The sequence below is a fragment of the Pyxicephalus adspersus genome, chromosome 5 (assembly GCF_032062135.1).
Source record: "Pyxicephalus adspersus chromosome 5, UCB_Pads_2.0, whole genome shotgun sequence".
Classification (NCBI taxonomy): domain Eukaryota; kingdom Metazoa; phylum Chordata; class Amphibia; order Anura; family Pyxicephalidae; genus Pyxicephalus; species Pyxicephalus adspersus.
In genome coordinates, this window is record NC_092862.1 from 110,059,842 (window position 1) to 110,082,370 (window position 22,529).

Genomic DNA, 22,529 nt, shown 5'->3' on the forward strand with positions numbered 1-22,529 from the left:
ATTCACTGTTGAAAGTGTATTTGCAGCTTTGGAAAGCTTTAATAAATCCGGCCCAATGCATGAGACAGGAAAACAAATGTGCACTACAGACTAGGTATTGATATCCCACACTCAGCAAGTACATAATATTCAGGGCACTCTTTCCAGCCTTACCACTAGATTGTACATTTGCAAAAAAACAGCAAACACTATAACAAATCTCACTTGATTTATATCCATTCTTTGATGTACATGTGTGTAACAAACTAAAATGCCTTTTCTAATATGTAAAAAACACTAATGAAATATTCAGAAAATTGTATAATCATCATCTAACAGTGCTGATCTGCACATAATTACTTTGTGAACATTTTTATTGGGAGAATCATGACTTGTATTTGTTTCCCTCATCTGATATGTTTGCTTTCCTACCACTCTCTTAATGTATACTGTGCATGTGAGTGTGTGTTTATAAATGAGTGATTTTCCATTTCATTTGTATAACATCTTCATATTTGCATGAAGAAAGGAGTTTTACTTTTCCTAAAAGCTTGCATATGTAAATGTATTACCATACCAAGGTATTGCCTGCAATGTCTGGTTTTCTACTAATGTCTATGACTAACGCAGTAACACATACTACTAAAATTTGCTTAAGCCAAGATTAATTACTCAGTTATTGAAAAAATGATATTACCTAGTGTAGTTGATTTTATACGCCGCAATGTCCTCTGTTGGGGATCTCTGCCTTCTCTGTGAAGGTGTTTCAAGATGCCAGTAGTTTATACGGTTCAGAAACATTTTTGCCAGTTCTATAATAGTTTGTCTTTCCTTGGCAGGTAGATGGCTAAACTTGTATTGTACAAAATTATTTACACCCTTTAAGGAGATACAAAAACAGAAATATCCATATTAAAACACTATATCATTTACAAACATATGCTGTATTTTAGAATATAGAGATTTGAAGATTTTTGTTACCATTTTTATTGATCAACCTGTATATTTAACTGTGATGTCTGCCTGATGCAACTCATTAACCTTTTTTTTCTTTTTAGCATTTCACTGTGACCCTTTCACATGTGTAGCCCACACTTCCATGATGTCATCGGCTAACCTATAAACACATTAACAAGCTGAATTTGGTCTTTCCATTAAAGAGAATGGAGTTCAGTGTGAGCATGAGCTAGGTGTGAGGTTAAGATCTAAAAATATTTTGAAAGGAGAATGAATGGCACAGATAAGCTCAGAGTTTTTGGAAAGAAAGCCATTGCTCATGCAATAATTATACCCTACATTGATTGTGCCTGTTATATCTTACATCCTGGCCCACACTGGTTTCTTGTAGAATGGACTATTGTATACAAAGTATTGACTTTTCTACATTTCTTTTAATCTATAAAAAAACAGTTGCTTTGTCTTCCAATTCATCACCAATTTCTGCGGCTATTAAATTATTTTTTATTCATTAACTGTTATCTCCCCTCCTATTGTGTGGTAATTACCCCACCTCCTAGATTGTAAGCTCTTCAGGGCAAGGTCCTTTCCTCCTGTGTCACTGTCTATATTTGTCTGTCATTTGCACCCCCTATTTAATGAACAGCGCTGCGTAATATGTTGGCGCTATATAAATCCTGTTTAGTAATAATAATAATAACAATAATAATTGTTCCCAACTGATTAAAACACAGCACAGTAAATACTGTTTTAAAACAGAAGTTATTCACATGCCTCACAAATAAATTATAACACACTAAACAATATGTTATTCTAAGTGGGTAATAAGCATAACAAACACAAAGGTTACAGTCTGCCTTATTATTGAAATGGTATGTTGTGTCAGTGAAGCAGTAAGGATTCTAGAATGACAGCATTGATTCAGTATTTGATGTTTGAAAATGTGCAGCTATGTGAATAGGAATTTCAAGGAAACAAAGGAAGGCATGCACAACATCACTGCTAAAATGAAAATTCATTTGGAATAATTGTTTAATCACAATTAGATATAGATAGATAGATAGATAGATAGATAGATAGATAGATAGATAGATAGATAGAAAATCAATGAATTGTTTCTAAACCATCAAATCAGGTAATTTCCCTCCGTATTTGTTCTCTATGCCTAAATTGGCCATAAATAAATATGCCAGGTTTGGAGCAAATGTATCTCCACTGCCACTGTTTTTTTCCAAGGTAATCATTCCCCTAACTCCAAAAATTATTTCTCTCTATTAGAAAATCTAAACATTCCAATAAACAATTGTATGTAATTCTGGTATCCCTAAAGGGAGGGTATTTTCCTGGCTGCCATGTTGATGCTTTAGCTTCAATGCTGTCTGAGTATCTGACCTGACCTCTCTTCCTCTCCTCTTTAAAACCCAGGACCACAAAAATGTAGTATTAGGATGGTCAGCAGGGAGTACAGAAGAGAGATTACATACCCAAGCTCTACTCCACATAGCCAACCTGGAAGTGTTTTGTCCTAAGTAATTCCTGTACCAAAGCTGTCAGATTACTATTATTAAACAGTATTTATATAGTGCCAACATGTTATGCAGCGCTGTACATAGGGGTTGCCACAACTGTCAGATTATTTTTTATTACTAATAAACAGTATTTATATAACGCCAACATATTACGTAGCAGTATACAATCTAAGAGGTGAGAGAATGGCGCAAACAGATAAAGTCTTAGGCAACATTTTATCAAGTGCTTTGAGAAGATCCCATATGATGATTTTCTCATATTTTATCTATACGCCTAATTTGACAGAATTGCATGAGCCCTGCTGAATTCCTTGAGATTATGGAATAAAACATGGTGGAGAATTCCAATCGGTGGATAATAAGAACCCCCATATTTTTTAGCACATTTAACAATACTACACTGTTTTTCTTTTAAGAAAATCATTCACTTTAACCACCTAGCCGTTAAGCCCGACCTTCGTACGGGCAAAAAAAAATGGCTAGGATGGTTAAGCTCGTATTTTTGTCACATCCTTACCTCCATGGTCCCGCTGTTCACATCCAGCGTCGTTTTCCTATTCCAGCGTCGTTTTCCTATTCCAGCGTCGTCCTCCGTCCATCGTCGTCTGTCGATCTCCCTCTCCAGCGTCGGGTGCCAGCGGGACCGGTAAGATGCCGGCCGGTATCTTGTGTTCCGCCGCCCGGCATCTTTCCTGGTCCCGCTGATCGTCCACGTCCTTCTTCGTCCAGCGCTGGATGATCTGTGAAACGAGAAGCCGTCCGGCAGAGAAAAAAAAAAACCAGAAGGCTTCTGCGTGCGTGATGACGTCGGCGCGTGTGCGGGAAATTCAAATAGAAACTCATTCATTCATTTTGTATTGGACAATTTAAAAAAAAATTTCATGAAAAACAGTGGATCACTTTTGGTACAGAAATCTAGACCTCAGTGTAACGCTCAGGTGGTTAAAACATAAACTGCACTTTTTTTGACTGTTTACAATCTAATACATAGTTAATTTGTTGATTTATAGAAACCAAACATATCACTTGTTTATGTTTATATATTTTATAAGATTTCATTTTTTTTTAAATATATTTACTTTTATTTAGAGGTTTATAAATAAAAGATAAGCCATAACTGTTTTCTATTTTTAGTGTTGGATTAGTAAAGTCTCAGAATGTTACTTTATTCTTGGGACCTGTCATTGGGGAGGAAGTTGAAAAGAAGAAAAAATCAGCAATCCCTGATAATATACTTTTTTTATTTTTTGTGTTTCAGGGTTAGTCATTTTTCTTTTTTTTGTGCCAAGTGGTACCAATCACCAGAAAGGTACGTAAGGGTACGTGAAGGAAAATGGTTAAAACTAAGAGTTTTTTGGCTGGTTTTCAGGGTTCTACTTATATTTCACTAAAGACTCACCCAATTTTTAACTTAACTTTACACATTTTCACACTGAATTTATTTAGAAAAGTACATCTATTTCAAGGTACATAGTTACTGCATACTGTTCACAATATACCAGATAGAAGACAGCAAGGTTTGGGGTCAAGTATATTTTAACTAATAGGAAAAAGTAATTACAATTGAAATTACCTGTTCAATGCTAGGCATCTCAAATGGAGGGCTTTCCAACGATCCTTCCACCACAGGTTTCCCCATTTGTAGAATGCATTTTCTTAAAAGCTTTGTGTAGAAAGAAATACAAAAATATAGACTATTTAATACACTTCCAGACACAACCAAATACCATTAAACCAGCTCCTTCCCATTGCCATGTTAACTAAGTATCTATTATATAAAATCTTCCCTGAAGTGTGCAGAGTACCTTAAATAGATAGAAATAAACTTGTTTAGTATCAGCATCTTCTTCCTTGTGTACACAAGTGAACAGATATTCCACATCTAGTGCAATTCCAAGAAGTCTATTAATTTCCTCCTCTGACACATTCTCTAAATGAGAAACGTGTGATGCTGAAAAAAGAAAAAACAAAACATAATGAAATCAACTATAACTATAAATCACTGTAACTATGGGATCAATAAAACATTACATATGCAGTCTATCAGTAGCTATCAGTTTTTATTTATTTACTAGCTGCCCGGGTATTTATTTATTGCAATCTTATATTATACAGGAAAAGGAATCAAATAAAGCTATAGTGTTAAATCAAATAAATGTTTTTTTACAGGTTTTAAAAGTATAAGTATAATATAAAATTAAATTAAATTAACCAAAATTAATGGCATATTTTCCAATGCTGTTTTAAATGTTTTAAAAAGAGCATTGTACTCATTAAACATCCTTTGTAACTTTAAGACAATCTGAAATTTTGTTCCTGAGGTGAATCAATTGATATTCAATTTCATTATCAATAAAATAAAAGTTGTGGACATTTTGGTGGTTGATCTGGCAGCGGAAGTAACAATCCCGCTTTATGGTAAATTTGTCCTTGCACCGTGAATGTGGATGGAAATTCAGGCTGTTGAACAACTGATGTGGCGCAGAATGATGTCATTTGGAAACATGACTTGTATTTTCTGATGTTATTAAGAAAATGCTGTTGACTCTGAGGTATTTGCTGATGTGTAATTCCAAATGAATGTTCTTGTGGTAGTGTTTCCAGTTGGCAGTTTTACTTTCCCTTTTTTTCAGCAAATACCAGAAGACTCAGATTTAAACTTCTTGACTTGACAGTAACTACAAACTATTTCCATTTTTCTGATGGTAACACTTGCATGCTGCAAGTAGTCTTTATGTGGATCATAGTGGAATCCTTCCAATGCTAAGCTATAATGTTGTGCAGTGCGTGATTGTCTGGCTCTTTCTCTCATTTCATGTACTCGGGTCTCATGCTGTTGTACTGTCTCTGAAGCTCTAGATGTAGTAGCTCTTTCTCTCATTTCCTGTAGTCGGGTCTCATGCTGTTGTACTGTCTCTGAAGCTCTAGATGTAGTAGATCTTTCTCTCTTTTCCTGTACTCAGGTCTGGACTGTTGTACTGTTTCTTAAGCTCTAGATGTAGTAGCTCTATCTCTCCTATCCTGTAGTCAGGCCTCACGCTGTTGTACTGTCTCTGAAGCTCTAGGCGTAGTAGCTCTTTCTCTCATTTGCTGTAGTCGGGTGTCACGCTGTTGTACTGTCTCTGAAGCTCTAGATGTAGTAGCTCTCTCGCGCAGCCTGGCAAGTCTTCTATTCCTGTCCTCGGATTTTCTTGTCTGCAGTGTTGGTTCATTTTTTTTGCCTTTGATTGCACTCCGCCAATTGACTTACGTTTTCTTGAAGGCATTATTACAGGCCAGAAATTTGTAAGTCCAAAAAAAAATGTAATCAAAAGGCACACTGTCACTGAGCAATACAAACACACACACATACATACATGCAAATATACCTCTGACATATATCACAGAGCTGTACAAACATCAGCGGTGTACTCACATGAGTCTGAGTCATATGTGTAGCAAGTTTGGTTTAAATATCTCAATGTGTTTCTGAGTGATGGTGGAACAAAGCAAGTTTGTTTAAAATGTCTCCATGCGTTTCCTAGTGATGACATACACACAGACTTACATACATCCAAATATAGCTCTGACATATAGCACAGTGCTGTACAAAGATGACTGGTGCACTCACATGAGTCTCAGTCATATGTATGGCAAGTTTGGTTGAAATGTCTTCATGTGTTTTCTAGTGATGGTGGAACATACATACACACACACATACATACATACATACAATTTTTCATAAATTTTTTTTTTTAAATCCTAAAGCGTAACTAAACCCACTATATTCACCTGCCTACGTTCCGTCGCAGGGCTCTGCTAACTTCTCTTCTTGGATATAATCTTCTGCCATCTTAATTGCCCTGGCTGGGATTAAGTAAATCCCATGCAGGCGTGCAGGAGTTCAGTCATTCTACCAGGAATGCCAAGACTGCATACACAAGCTCAGCTTTATTGACAGTTTCCTGGAGCAAGCAGGCAGGTAGGAAGGATTGTTACAGAAAGGACATTGCCTGTCTCTTTCTACAATAATACCCACCTGACTAATTGACCATTTTTATAAGCAGAACTTTAATTTCAGTTTACTTTTTTGTCCCTATCAACCCTGTCTTGTCTGTAGATCTGTTGTTTTTCCACTTAAATCAAAAAGGTGACAATGCTGCTTAGTCTGTAGACAGGGCGGTCTTGGACATTTAGTTATAAATGTATTTTACTACTAACCTAATTATCTTCTTCTTCACCTCCTGTTCTAAGCTATTATTTTTCATGTTTAAGTTCTATATTTTTACCTGTTCTATTTGCCTTTTTACATATTATTTTGATTCCACTCATTTTCTTTGTAACTTTTTTCATTGTAGCATAGCAAAAAAATGTAAAAAAGTGGGGTTCAGGGTAAATAAGTACAAGAGCTGAAGTGGTTAAATAAGTGGTTATATAACAAACAAATTAAAGACTAACACTAAGAAAATGTTTTATTTGAGATAACAGGTTTAACCACATGAAAAAAAGCCTAGAGTAATGAGCACCTCCGGCAGTGTATTGTCCCCGCCTCCTACTTTTGTGAGTTTCAAGATCAGCTGTTTTAATGCATAATTTGCATCTTTCTATTATCCATATAATTAACTATTTAAAGGTATTCTATTTTAAGAATGAACTATTCAAAAATTAATTATATTACAGGATTGCCAATATGTATATCTATCACATGGTTATAAATTTGTTACTGACATATCAAGCCACAAGCTTAAATAGAGTGGTTGCTGATAAGTTGTGAAGTACAATATCATTAGTAGATCAGTGGACTGTTTCCACCTAGTTCCATAAGCAGCATAGTAATTAAGCGGTGTGGAGAGGTAACTGGATATAGTAGGCAGTTTGCCTGTGCTTACAAGTGCTAAAGAGGTTTGTGTTCTAGCCAAACTCACGCTTTCTGTTCCTATGAATTGGCAGTCTACATTTCAACTGTTTATTAAACTGTAACACAAATTATATAGCAAATATTGTCCAAGATTGCTTTACTGACAGTACAGGAACATTTAGCACAGTTTTTGCCCACATGAGCTTACAGTTTATTACCTCTCAACAATCATACACAGCTAACATATATAATTCATGTAATTCATAATTCATACTTTTTTAAGAATGTGGAGACAAGCTTGGGAACCAGAGAGCATGCCAGCCAATGTAGATGGGATTTAATAAAGTTGCTGAAAATAGATAAAGATGGTGCCTCACCAAGAGTGTGTGAACAGCTACGACATGGCTCAGTAAGGCTGACAACAGTCTGCTGAAGATCAATTCTTGGTGGGGTGGGGGGAGGATTTGGGTTCTTCCAGCCATTGCACTTGCATGTTTCATCAGCCTAAAATCAAAAAGATGCCAAATTAAAGACCCAGCTCAGTTATCCTTACCTTGTTCATAAACAATATATTTGCATACTAAATTGTTACCACGATGCACCTTCTCCTTTTTCACAAATACTTGATCAGGCAGGTTATTTTTGCAAAAAAGGACAGGCAATATCCATTCTGCAATAATCTTTCTTACCTGCCTGATTGCTCCCAGTTTCCACATGCAGCATCTGAATGTCTACTCATTTAGGTTAAACCTATTATTTCTAAAACAGAGGTGGAAAAGGTATTTCCTCATTGCTTTGTTCTACACCAGGTAAGTCAGTCTGCATGTAGATGTCTTGTGGTCCTGTTAAGATAAAATCCTCCAATACACAAAGTAATATTTGCATTTATAAATTGTTTTGCTGTTTCACCCAAGATTCATACACATGGTATAGACCCAAAAAAACTTTTTTGGGGTCTCTCATGTTCAGGGCCTGAACAACAACCATCCATTTTGTTTGTATTGTAAACACTGCAAAAAAATTAGAACAATCCTATGTATGTCACTGATATGAATAAAAGGTGAGTGTTATGGATGTGTTCTAAAAATCTAAACTACTGTTTGGAACTCGCATCATCATAAAAATATAACTACTTTACCCATTCGAGACGTTTTCCAGCTGAAACAGTATTTCTAAACTTCCATTAGTGAATATTTTTAGCCCTTGGTACAAATACTATGTTTAAATATGGTAAGCTTGGATAATATGATATAGTGGTAGCAAGTAAATAATGAAATAAATAAAAATAATAATACTAATTCAAATTGTGAGACATTTTGAAATATTTTGGGACGAAGCTTTAAACCCAAACACTGTCAATGGAAACTAGGAGTAGGATATGACAAAAAGTAATAAATACACAATAATGTGTGCGTAAGTACATATTTATACAATGCCATGTCCCACAGGACATTGAGTTCATTTTTTTTGTTTTATGAATATTTGCTTTTAAATCACTCAAAAACATAGCCTAAATTGTCTGCCTGGAGAGCAAGTATCACAGCATTATGATATTTCACAACAGCAGGGCAGTGAGATCAACAGTGATGTATGGTGCATGGCCCTGTACTATTATTAGGCGCTGCATCATCAATGAACAGCTACAGGGAACAGACAGGACTGTTGCTAAACACGGAAGTTTTATAATCCCCAACAGAAGGACAGAGATGCCGGAAAAAATGAAGGTGAACTCGCTGTGTGCTCCTGCAAATTTTAACTTTTTAATGTTTTCGGGAACAGGATCTTCATAGAACCCAAATGAACTTCACAAACAGCCCAGTGGAAGGGCTGATGGGAAACATAATTCACTGATTATCAATGGTGTAGTCCAGTGTTTCTAAACTTTAGAAACTACGCCCCTTTATAAGTTAGATCAGTGGTCGCCAACCTTTTGGTTGTCATGAACCACTAATTTCACGGACTTTGGACTGTGGATGTGGGTAGTGGTGTGTCACTCAAAACGAAAGACACTTCCCCCAGAGTGACGCCATGATGCCAGAACCCACCCAATGGGTGTGTTGTGTCCAGAGAGACAACCTACTCACCGTTCCGAGTCTGCGATCCGTACGAGGGACATGGTCAGTGGCTCTAGCTGATGCGCCCCCCCCCCCCCAGCAGGGTCCTTCTCCTGACCCCGCTGGGGGGCGCAGAGCCGTAGACCACCAAAATTTTCTTGCGGACCACTGGTTGGTGACTGCTTAGTTAGGCAGTTAATATATTAAATATTATTTAAATGTATTACTGCTAAAACGTGCCAATAATTTATTGGCTTTCAAGAGATATTATTATATACTGAGGTATCAAATACTTTACCTTAAACAGATGCTGTAATTTGCCCATTTAGGGGTAGGTGCCTGGGTGAAGGTTCCCTCTTGGTCCGCTGAAACTCACCTTGCCAACCCTCCTCTGCTGATCCTTTTGCTGCCTCAACTGGTGAAAACAACCAATTCTTCTAGATACAGAGGAGGCAGGGGCCATTGTTTTACAATCTTTATTTTACAAAGAGCTGTTAATACTAAATTTTATCAATTTAGTGCTCTACAAAGCACACAAGGTTCCTTTCTGTGCATTGTAATGTGCTAAAACAATAATAACAGTGATGTTAATAATAATGTCACTGCCAATCACCACACTCATTGTATTGTGTTAGACCACAGAATGAATTAGTCAATGGATTAGGATAAAAGACAGGGAACGAGGATTTGCAGAAGAAAACCTTAGCACTAGTAAACATTTATTACAGGTTTCTTAACATATATCTATACAAAGACATTTAATTTATCTTGCAAAAATACGAGCCTACAGAAGTCTATATAGTGCTAGTTCGGAAACTGTGCTGGTTCTATAATTCACAAAAATTATATCCTAAGAAAATGTTATTCAGAAAAAGTATTTTCACTACATTAGTCCATTGTCTCTGGTGTTTGGTAAAATGTCTCTCCGTATAGACAGAATAAAACAATAAATAGCACACAAACTAAGAGCTGAGTGAAAGACTTCTACTAAACTAAAACAAATTACTTGCGTCCAATTACTTACACATTAACACTCTCTTTATACAAATTAAAATCATGGTTAGCACTTTCCTGGAAGGCACTGAAAGAGTACCGAACCACAAGAACAATACACTGGGGGAGAAAGGAAACTGGGATAGGATAAAAATGTGCAGAAATAAACACCTGGGTAGAAGAAGATATTAGGAACAATTGGACCATGCAACTAGGGAAATAAAAAAAAATAGAGGAAAAGCTTTTAAAATCTACTTCTGTAATCCAAAGCTTCCCTTGTGTGAAACTGTTTGAAATAGACCACACAGTAGCTATTAAAATAATCAAAGAAATGACCTAACCTTGTTAAACAAGACCCACTTTAAAATTTGGCATCAGGCAGGTCCTTTTTGCAAGGCATGACAACACACTACCATGCATTGTCCTAGTGCCTTGCATTACCATGCAGAAGGAAATACTGCAACAAAGCAATACATGTTACATGCTTCCCCCTCCTATTGGATGCTGCTTCCCCACCTCCAAGATTGTAAGCTCTTCAGGGCAGGCCCCTCCCCTCCTCCTGTGTCACTGTCTGTGTCTGCGATGGAACATATTGTATTGCGTACATTTAGTAGCAAACATAGCCAACAGTGGGCCCCTGTGAAGAACTGACTTGGAGTCCCTCTGCTGAATTGATTTGGGGCCCCTGTTGACTGAGAAGTGTCTGGAGCCCTTGTGAAGTGGCATACTTTGCCCCTCCCTATATACCTCCCCCTGCATACATCCACTTTTAAAGAAGATCTGTGTATATCAATGTTGCCATTGCTGGCCTACTCTGCTCATTTCTAGATCCATGCTTTCTAAGTCACTGACCTAGAACAAGGAAACAGATTGAATTCAGAACTCCTGTACTTCATGCAAACCACTGATTCAGAAATTATTATAGCCTATGTTGGGAAGGCTCAATACTTTTTCAGTATAGGCTTTCAAGGCCAAATCCTTCATAAAAAAAAAAGAAACAAAATGTATTTTCAGGAAATTGGCATACTGCTGCTTGCTTCTTGCAGAGTCATGTTTACACCCTTGCTCAATTCACAAAGCATGTTAAAGTCCAACTGATTCTTTGTGGGATTAGCTCCATGCACAACTGTTAGGCTTGTAGAAAGCTCATATGCATAATCTCTGCCAGGCAAATACTCCTTTTTTCTTTGAGTCTTTGTTAGAATTTTCTATGTCTGTCACTCAGCTGTACATTGCATATGACAGTAATTCTCTATGGCTAGAACAATGCTACATATGCTTCTTCCGTAAGAACACCTGGTGTTCTAGCTAACATCTTTTATTAATAGATTCTAAGCACTAAAAAAAGCAAAGAAAATTGATGCTATTGTTTTCATATAGTAGTAATATAGTTAATTTATTAAATAGTAAATATATTACTGCCATTTTTTCATAATAATTTTTAGGGATACTGTGTGACCAAGCTAATGTATCAAAAAATGACATGTCCAAACCCGTGTAAGAAGTTGCTAATAAATATTAGCCAGCAGGGTAAAAATAATGAGCTGTCTCTAAAGGGAGGGCTACATAAGCAAAAGCAACAAGATAAACCCCACCTCTCCAAACTGTCATAGCAAAACAACTGGAGCCACGCCGCAATAAAACTAACTCCACCTCACTGCCCCCCCTTCATAATATTGCCAAAGCACATAGAGTGCCAGAGGGATAACAGATGTGAGCAGATATAAGAAATGAGAATGTGATTTATACACAAGGGCTGCAATGTAGGCAAGTAAGAAAATCAGCTTTGCTGGGACTGCTATACCTTGCCAATAATTTGAGGGCTTTCAAGAGAGAAGTGTTTGTACTCCAAAAATGTGCACAGAAACATTTACATTCGTGACCACATCATTCACACAGATTCATTTTGAAACCAGAAGTATTAAATTATAGAATTTCCTTGGACATTTAAAGTGGAAGTGAATTTAGGTATGAAAGTATGCAAAGCAGAGAAAAGAGGCAACATTCCCCATATTTTTATGGTAAAATCCCTATGCACAACTAGAGTTTATAAAGATAACTGCACGTCTACAACTGTAATACAAATCAATTTAAAGTAGAACTATAGGCAAAATGATATATATATATATATATATATATGTGTGTGTGATTCATTATGTCACTAGTATACCTAAAGCAGTTTATGGTTTTCTGGATTCTCCCTGGGACTGTTTAGGCCTATTTTGGGTTCAAATCCAATCACTGCTGTTTAACATTCATCAAACCTGCTAAATCTTGAGAGATTCAATTAGGTTGAGCTAGTAACTCATAGGGCTCTCTTTATGAAACAGTGAAGCAGACATTCCCTCATGTTAATCTTCCAGGCCTACATGTTTCAATGGCAGTAATTGATTCCCACCAGGGAATGTTTGAGGGAATATCTGATCTATGTTTTATAAATAGATCCCGTAATGTATTATATTTTTTTTTATTCATGGTCAGCAGGTTACAATGGCCACTATTAGTGAAGGGAATCCCTTCATTCTTAAACCGTTTCTACAGTTTCTATGTAATATATATATATATATATATATATATATATATATATATATATATGTTTGCCATAGTTAAACATTAATATGTTCCATTTGATAGCATTTGGCTATCCAGTAAATGTTGGTGTCCAAGTTGGCACCCAATGGATAAATTTACTAATCTTAAAGCAGAAGTAAACCCAAAACAAAAAAATTACACTTACCTTCAAATCCACAGATCAGTCTATCTGTTGGGAAGTTTCTTCCATTGGGTCCCACGTCGTCCCGGTATCCGTCTTCAGCCCAGCGCTGAAGGAGCACTAAGCGCCGCCATCTTCTCCTCTCTTCTGCCGCGTTCTTCTTCCTACGTCACCTGATCTTGCAATGCCCAGACGCGGGATCGGATGACATAGATTGGGAAAAACTTGCCAATCTCACTGCGCATGCGTGAGATCGGCAATTTTTTTTACCCTATTGATGAAAGGGCTCCTTCTGTGCAGGCCCGAGACGCTCAGGAATACGCAGAAGGAGCAGCCTAGAGCCCCTTGGGATGCGTGACGTAGGTATTCTGGGAGGCTGTGCGCTCCCATTCATTCTTGATCGCCTAGGCAATCGATAATTGAGGAAGCAGTGCTGCACCCTTTTTTTTGTTTAAAAAAAAACATTAACGATCAAAATTTTTACTTGAAATAAAAGGGTTGTCTACCCTTTTACGTAAAGTAAAAATTCTGAGTTTAAGTACCTTTTAACATAAGGAGAAAGATCTTTATTTTCAGCAGTAAGGTTGTAATGCTTTATTCTGACTGGACACATATCCAAATAACTAACATTTATTAGTAGGGATCTGTATACTATTGATTTATCTTTATTATGGTACTTACCTTAAAGGGAACTAATACCTGCTTTTAGTCTTTCTTCTTTTTAACAAGTGAGTCTTTTGAAACAAAGACAAAAGCTCCCCCAAAACAGCCTCTACAGTTACATTTTCAGGACAGCTCTCCTATTTTATTACTGAACACTTTCAAACTGAAAGTGGACAACCATGAAAGCCATGACAAATACATCTCCAGGTACAAACTTGTGAAACCTTGGGCCTGGAAAATTTGATATATTTGGACTATTTTAAGCTTTTGAAGGTACAGCAAAATTATATTTTTATACTTGATATTTATTATATAACGTGATATGATATTTATTATTACCTTTGTTCTTCATATTTGTTGCTTTGTCATTTTTTATATATTGTAACAAAAATATGCATACTTTTTACAGGGTATTTAAAGGTCTTAAAATGGATGTTAAAGTGGAACTACCCACTATATTCACCTGTCCCTGTTCTCTAGCAGATGACTTTAGTTCCACTTTAAGAGGTTTTATAGAATAACTTTATAAATATAGATGTAGAAAACAGCATTTTTTATTTGTTCACATACATAGCTGTTGCTGATCCTCTTTTACAGGCAAATACACTGTTTTAATGTGCATTTTATTTTAGTCATTTTTTAAAGAATAATAATTTTCAAATGAATGTATTGTAATGTACATGGTGGTTTCCGCAAAGCGAGGTCACAAGTTTGATTGTCAGACAGAACACTTTCTGCAAGGATATTGTATTTGCATGGTTTTTTTCCAGACACTACAGTTTCCTTCCACATCCCAAAAACATGCAGTTAGGTTAATTGGCTTCCCCTCAAAATTTTCCTTAGACTGTGTTAATGACATATGACTATGGTAGGGATAATAAATTGTAGGACACAGTTAGTAATATGACTATGGACTTAGTAAAGTGCTGCGTAATATGTCAGCACTGTATAAATAATATTAATGTACATATTTATTACACAGTAAAGGCTTCACAGACCACTATGGTTTAGCTAAAGAGATAGCACTACAAAAAGCTCCCATTGCAGTCTCCTTTGTTTGCATTAAATGTCTATTTGTTCAAAGTCATATATGAGCATATATAAAAAATAAAAAAGTATATAAAAATGATTTCTGTCAGCATTGTATTAGCTAAAACACAATGGTAAATGTAAAACTAGAGCTCTGCATGCTGGCTCTAAAGGAGAAAGCAGAATTACTGCTATACAATATTTCAAATAATAAATGGAATACAAAACATTTTTTCCTTTTTATATTTCTAGTCTTGACCATAATAAATAGAGAAGGAAAACACACAGAAAGCCTCTATACATTTTCCTGGAACAATAAAGCCAAGTGTTTGAGGTTTGTACTGATGTCCCATTTATTGCTTTAAGGAAAAAATGACACATATGATACTGCACTGAATGTTCGACTGGTTTGAAGAGAGGAAACAATCTAGAATTCATTATCAACTCAGCGGCAAGCTGGTGAGCTTTAATAAAGACATGTTTTTATCTACTGCCCTTAATCATGTACTAAAGATTAAGCAGAGCATAAGCCAGGCATTGCCTATGATTATTTCCCTCCCACTGGCAAGGGAGATCCTACTAAAGCAACAGTTATAATTGCAGTTTGTCCATCAAGTACACTTAAGGAGCCACCCTGAAATCCTCGCACTCCTAAAGAAAATTGCCCACATTTTCAGATAGATTCGCCATGCCCTCCTAATATATACAGACACCCGCTGATCCATTTTTATTACAAGGTCATGCAAATTAATGAATTTAATAAATTTGTTGTAAATTGCTCAGAAATGTGAGCCATTAGTGACTAGTACCAATAGCTATCGCTTTCTTTGCCTAGTTATACAGGAATGGTAATGGCCTGTTTAATAGAGATCACGTCACATTTTAAAATACGCATTACATATCCTGATCTATTATACTTGTACAAGGAGCTGAAGTTTCCTTGGGGCGATATATTGTTTACAGTTACTATCAAGAGTCTACATTTTACAGTGCACATGAGGTGTCTACAACCTTTTCCCCCTATAGCCGCAAGCAAAATTGTTTAAATATATATACATATTCACCCAGGCACACACTATAGTATGCAGAACTTTATTATGTGTAAATAGATCCACTCATATCAGTCACTATCCCTTGGCAGCTCCCAATCTAATCTTACTCCTGCACACACAACAATTTGGATTGACGCCAATTAAGCCTGAAGCAAATTCATTTAAACATATAGCAATGGATCTAATGGGTACCTAAACGCTGTAGAAGTATAAAAAAGTTAAACAGGTAAAAGCTGCACAGAGGGGTAACTAAAACCAGCAACAGACCTTTGATGTATAGCACCTTAGGTGCAGTCCTTCAATGTGGTTGATGCATTAGCTTTCCTCTTCAGGTTAATAATACTCTGAACAACGACATAATATATATACTTGGTCTTGTCAGAAATGTTATGTCCTTGTCAATTCCTGTGAGCTGGACAGCAGTTCTCTTTTTTTGTAAACTACTAATTCTATCAACTACCATGTAATAGGAATGAACAAAGGCAAGCAAGTTCAGTCTGGGTGGCAACCAGTTCTCCCCATTGGAGTGGAAGAGTCAGTATAGCTATCCAAAGACAAGAAATGTGTTATATCAGGGATATTCAAGTAAAAAAGCATAGATAAGAAAAATACTTCAATTTTTTTGGGGACTGATATACTGGGCCTGATTTATTAAAGCTCTCCAAGGTTGGAGAGGATACACTTTCATCAGTGAAGCTGGGTGATCCAGGACTGAAAACATTTGCTAACGAATAGAAATTGACATTTAAGAAATCCATTCCAGGTTTGCTGGATCACCCAGCTTCACTGATGAAAGTGGGTCATCTCCAGTCTTGGAAAACTTTAGTAAATCAGGCCCACGGTGACTACACTTGATACACTTTACAGCTAAATTTTGGATAAAACCCAAAGTTGCTCTTTTAATGTGGCTCCCCCACACTTCAATGTTTATCTAAGGAAACATTAACCACTGCAGCTCTCATATTTTTATACCTTTTGTGGGTCAGAGCAATTTTTACATTTTCAGTATGGACCTGTTTATTCAGCAATAATTTAGTAATTAAATTTTGTTAAATAGGACACTAAAATGATGTTCCTGCCACAAAGAATTGGAGAAACTAAAATGTTTACATTTTAGGGACATGCTATAAACGTGCACGCTATAAACGTGCACTTTACACACATTTGTGTTGTATCACAAAGCAATGCTTGAACTGTATGTTGCTTTTCGGATTGAGCTGCCCTAACGCAACACACTTTATTACAAAACATAATGTGTGTTAATGCACAGCTTTTAATTTGTATTCAATTCGTGCAATAGAACAAACACCTCATATAATTTTTTTTTTTGTTTTGTTTTGCACTGGAATGTGCCTGTAGAAATTGGCTTTGAGTACTTCAGTACTGGCTATCATTTGCATTACACTGGGTGATTGTCTGCAGGAGAGAAGAAACAAATCTAGCAATATTTCCTTCAGTCTATTGTTTCTGTGGAGTATAAACTGCACATTCTTGGCTCCATTTCACAAGACATTTAGTTGTGGTTTATATATAACCACACTTGGCACAAAGCTTTTTCAGAGTTTGTCTCTGGGTATTTCAGTGGCTGTGTAGAGACGAATATTAACTATTTGTGGGTAATTTCCTTGGCTTGTGTGGGTGCACTGACAGGAGATATTTGTTTCTGGGTTATGAACATCTATGTATATACCCTGATGTTTGACTGTATACAGACACATTTATATAACAGGAGAATGCTGGGTGGTTTGTTGAGCTGTGTCTGAATTGTTCTGGGTGTATATTATAGTGTCCAGGAAATGAATGTGTAACACTGTCAGGCTGAATGTAATCTTGATTGTGTAATCAAACTGTGATGTTTTGGTGGAATGTAAAATGCACCCATATCTCTTATACTGGTCATACTATAATAGGCTGTGGGCTGTAAATCAGGACAAAACCCATAAATTCATGACATTTGCTTACAGTTTAGCCATAAATTAATAAACAATAATTTGGGTTGTCTTGTTCTCAATGGTATTGATAGTATAAAATAACCAAATAGAAATAACAGAACTGCAAAGCTTGCTTGAAAAGGAAATTGTGCATTTAAAGATATACTAAGAATCTAATTGTGGCCTCTGTAGACATAATATTCAGCAGAAGCTAATGGTACTAGGAATGCCATTCAGAAATGGAATGTTGGAATATAAAGTTCTAAAGTGTATGTAAACTCTAACATTAAATGTCTCCTATTTGCTCCATTCATTTCTTATTTTTAGATCACCCAGGTTCACCCACGATAGTCTATCTTCTCCAGTCTTGGAAAGTTTTAATAAATCAGACCCAATATGTTAGGTCTGTTTGATAAATGCAAAATAAAACTTGTTTATCCTCCAGATTCTCTTACTTCCTGAACACTCATCAGCATTATCTCTGCACAGGTTACCTCTGCATATTATAGTAACACCTTCCCATTATGTTCTAGAGATAGAGAAGGGAGGTGTCCTAACAGCAGATACAGTTTAGTGAATTAAGCTACCACCGTAAAATAGGAACTGTGCTACTGGAAGTATTACCAAGTGAAAATAATGGGAGAAAAAGAAAACTAATGCAAAGACCACATCTAAGGATTGGTACACTGCAATATAATATAGCATTTCTGTTCTTAGTTTAAATATGTTCAACAATTATTTAACAATTAACCAAACATTTTTGGTTTTATAACAAATAATATAAATATTATTAAAAAAAAAAAAATAAATATTAATATAAATTTAAAAAAAATCATAATACTGTATGAATATTAAACAAGTGAATGGTACATCAAATACTTGTAGCTGGTCTAAAAGATTAAAGGAAATAAAAGAAACATGCATAGTATATGCTTAGCATTAGTCTTGAAGCGGTACTAAAATGACAAAAGTAACAAATGTATGTAAAGATTTTGTATGTTAAACAAACTTGGAGCTGAATCCTGAGACATGGGCACAGAGCCCAAAGCAGTGCCCATTACAAAGCAGAGAGGGGAAGTATCACTGAAGGAGAGCAGCTAAAAATCTGCCATATTGTGCAAGAATATTGTGCATAAAAGGTGTGAAAACTGTTCCAGGCACCCAGTACAGGTTCACTTCTGCTTTAAATTATGCCTGTGATTACCTATACTAAGAAAGTATATGTGTACTAACAACATATATTGTCTTTTTTATCCAAAGGTAGTACTTCCAAGTATGGGGGAGGATGACTTACGCTCCTTTCTCTCTTGTGACAGCCCTGGTAAAGGGTTATTGGTCAAGTGCTGTCACATGGGGTCTGATTTATTAAAGCTCTCCAAGCCTGGAGAGGACACACTTTCATCAGTGAAGCTGGGTGATCCAGCAAATCTTTAATGGATCTGGTCCAGGATTCAAAACATTTGCTAGCAAATGCTTTTGAAGAAATCCATTCCAGGTTTGCTGGAAAAACTAGCTTCACTTATGAAAGTGTACCTTCTCCAGCCTTGGAGAGATTTAATAAATCGGGCACATGGTGTCAGGGAGACAGTCCTCAACTTTGTCTAAGACATAACTAAAGCAACTCCCAAGGGGTTACAAGGGGCTTTCTTTCTTTGCTACAGATAATTGTCTGTAAAGGATGGCTAAAGGGTGGCTAAAGGAAAATTAAGGTTAGTATGTGCCGATTGGGAAGACAAACATGGAACAAGCATGTATTCACTTTATTCTGTCTTTCCTAGGCACTTTTTTCCTGTCAATTATATTTATTCTAACAGAAGAAATTCTTGATATGAAAACCCTGCAAGTGAAGTTCTTTATACGTGCTCTTTTCCCCTTCTCAGCTGTCTTCTAGCCTTTAGGCAAAATAATCCTGTATAATAGTCAGACCGGCTGTCACTTGACGGGGCAGCTAAAATAAAGGTATAATTACAAATCTGAGCAATCCTGATTATTAAACTCTATTTACCACAAACTACTCATTTATATAAGACTGCTCCCTTAACCTTTTAGTCTACTACTAATTACACTTGGGAACGCATTTTTTGTTGAGATAGATCTTACACTCAGTTTCTATCACATTCAGTTTTTACAATACAGGGTACCCTCCATTTTTGTCAAAAAACATACAAATTTTACATACATCGAAAAAATAATGAAATAACTTGAATGTACTGTTTATTAAAATTTCTTTTGTTCAAACAAAGGATTTATTGTTACTCTATGACATTTTTTTTTGCAGAGGCAGGAATATAATATTCTTTCTATAAACAAGTGGCTCATGTAGAATGTTTGGATCACCTGGTTTTAGGGTAGATCTTGGAGATCAATTCCTTTTCACCCAATGCCTCTCACCAGCTCTGCTGTCCCACATGCACAGATAACAGGGATACTTGGTGTATCTGTGTTACTGACCAAGAAGGAAGCATAGCATTTTAAGCATTTTAAGGTCAACACAGATGACCCAATTGTGTTGGTGATATTGCAACAACTCAAGACTATCTTTATGTCTTCATATTCTTCACAAAGAGAAACTGAATGGCCCATTGGGACTGACCCAAATATATTGCCATTGTGAAGGAGGACACATTTTAAGCTCCACTTTAAGGTATCGATTAATAGTCGCCATTCAGTTGAATTATAGATTGGAATTCACAATTCCTCCATTAAACCAGGTATTTTATAGCAATACAGAAAGCCACAGTCAGTTCTAAAGTACTGCAGAAATGCAATTTCTCTGGTTCAAAAGGACGATACTTTTGTTCCGTTTTTAAGTACGTTTTTATCACGCAGTTCTGATGCTAGGAGTTCTGAAGCATTCTTCAATAGTCCCAAATCACGTGCCAAATCACTGAACTCATGCTGATCAAATCCCTTAAGAACAGAGTCCTCTTCAATTTCAAACTCTTCATCATTGTTGTCACCTAGTTCATCACCATAATCATGTTCTTCAAGAGAGGGTAGTGCAACGAAAACCGGCAATGGGATTTCATCTGAATGAGCCACTGGGTGTATAGCCAATGGAACTCTATGTAACATTTATTTATCTTGTTATATCCTGAAGTTTTCACCATACAAAAGTAACAGTCACTGAAATGATCTCCTGGCTCTCGCCAAACCATAGGTATACCAAATGGCATCTTATCACGCGTTCCCTTTGTCCACATCCGTAAACCCTTAACACACCGTTTGTACACCTTATGAGGGGCCCAAGATTAACCTGGTTAACCAACTTTAACTTTGAATTTGCCAAACAGGCTTGCTCTACAAATGTGCTGATGTTCACCTTTTGACTGGGAATGGTGAAACTGCCACAGATACAACAAAATGAATCAGGGTTGTTTAGGCACTTACAACGAGAAACAGAAGAGCCAGACATGATCTGAAAGAAAGGAAATACATGTGTAGGAAGAAAAATAAAAACATAGAGCAGCCCATAACCTCTGACCACACTGTCTTGCATGTAAATGAATAGCCTATACAAATCCAGGCTAAAATAATCGCATTAATATAAGCGGTGGAGAAAAAACCTGACGTGATAGAAGAAAACTAACTGCACTTTCAGAATCAGAATACCTATTTTAGTGTAAATAAGCTTAAAAATTGAAGGTTGTTCAAAATTGTTCCCCAGTGTTATATAAATGCATCATAGCCAGGAAGCTTATCTGGGACAATCCTGGAATATTAAATTCTATCGCACTGTTGTATAAATAATTGTATAACATGCTGTATGCAGTAGTGTCCATTACTGTACACTGTTTGTATTGTTGAGATAAAACTGGACCCTGGAATGTTAATGGGTCTCTGCATTCTTCTACGCAATGATGGGTCAGCACTTAATAACTGCTCATGCACATTATTTCGGTGGTTCACAGTTATATAACCTTGTGCCTGCTGCTCTTATTTTTACACATGAATGCACAGTTATATTTCATCCGGTATTCACACAGAGGAATGTGTATAAGCTACACCAACATCAAAGCAAGGGGAAATCTAATGCTGTGTTTTATGAAAATGTTTGTGTATTACATATGTAGATATTAGGCTACAAAGATACAGATGAATTTTGAAAACGGTATAATATTATATTTTTTAATAAGATATTTGTTACAAATTAGTACAGCCTGGAAAATGGCCTGCCCAAGTGGAGTGGAGTACTTATAGCTTGCTAACAATGTTTGTAGACTATTTAATTTAGACTTTTATCATCCAATAAAAAAGAAAAGCATTATTTGCATTGATACTGATCATGTGCTCAGGTTCATGTGGCAACGTTTACATTGAGAAATCCCATTTCTCATATCTCGCGTCTGCAGTACCTTTATATAGTACACATAAATGCTGCTGACAGGGGCACTGGTTGGGGAGAGTGCTGGAACACTGCATACCTGGCATACTAGTTACACACTACCTTGTGAGTAACAGAAGACAGAGGAATATCTTACATTAGTTGAAATAATGGTTTTTGAGACAGATTTAGGTCCCATTCAGCCACGGTAGAAAAGATTAAGGGGAAGAAGTCACCTGAGTCTCCCTTTACAAAAATCATAATCTAGGAGTAGGAGCCCGACTGTCTCAGAATAGAAAGAGCAGAAACTTGAACCTTGAGAGTGCTGTGTTCTCTACCACTGTATTTTATAACCATACAGCTAGTCACACATACGTTTGATATTGAGTAGATTTATTGAGCCTGATTTATTAACCCCCTAACCGCTAAGCCCGTAATTTCTCGCACTAAATATTTTTGCTCTTTTGG

At 36.4% G+C, this 22,529-nt stretch overlaps 1 protein-coding gene across 2 annotated transcripts in view; it reads right to left on the bottom strand.

Moving 5' to 3' along the window:
- Nucleotides 1–22,529, bottom strand: part of KAT2B (lysine acetyltransferase 2B) — a 54,266-nt gene that overhangs the window by 26,973 nt on the left and 4,764 nt on the right. For both annotated transcript variants that reach the window (XM_072412419.1, XM_072412420.1), the window contains exons 2-5: nucleotides 7,680–7,806; nucleotides 4,271–4,416; nucleotides 4,039–4,128; nucleotides 677–858 (exon numbers count right to left, since the gene is read on the bottom strand). In XM_072412419.1, the coding sequence (XP_072268520.1) occupies nucleotides 677–858; nucleotides 4,039–4,128; nucleotides 4,271–4,416; nucleotides 7,680–7,806 (545 nt within the window). The remainder of the gene's footprint in view (nucleotides 1–676; nucleotides 859–4,038; nucleotides 4,129–4,270; nucleotides 4,417–7,679; nucleotides 7,807–22,529) is intronic.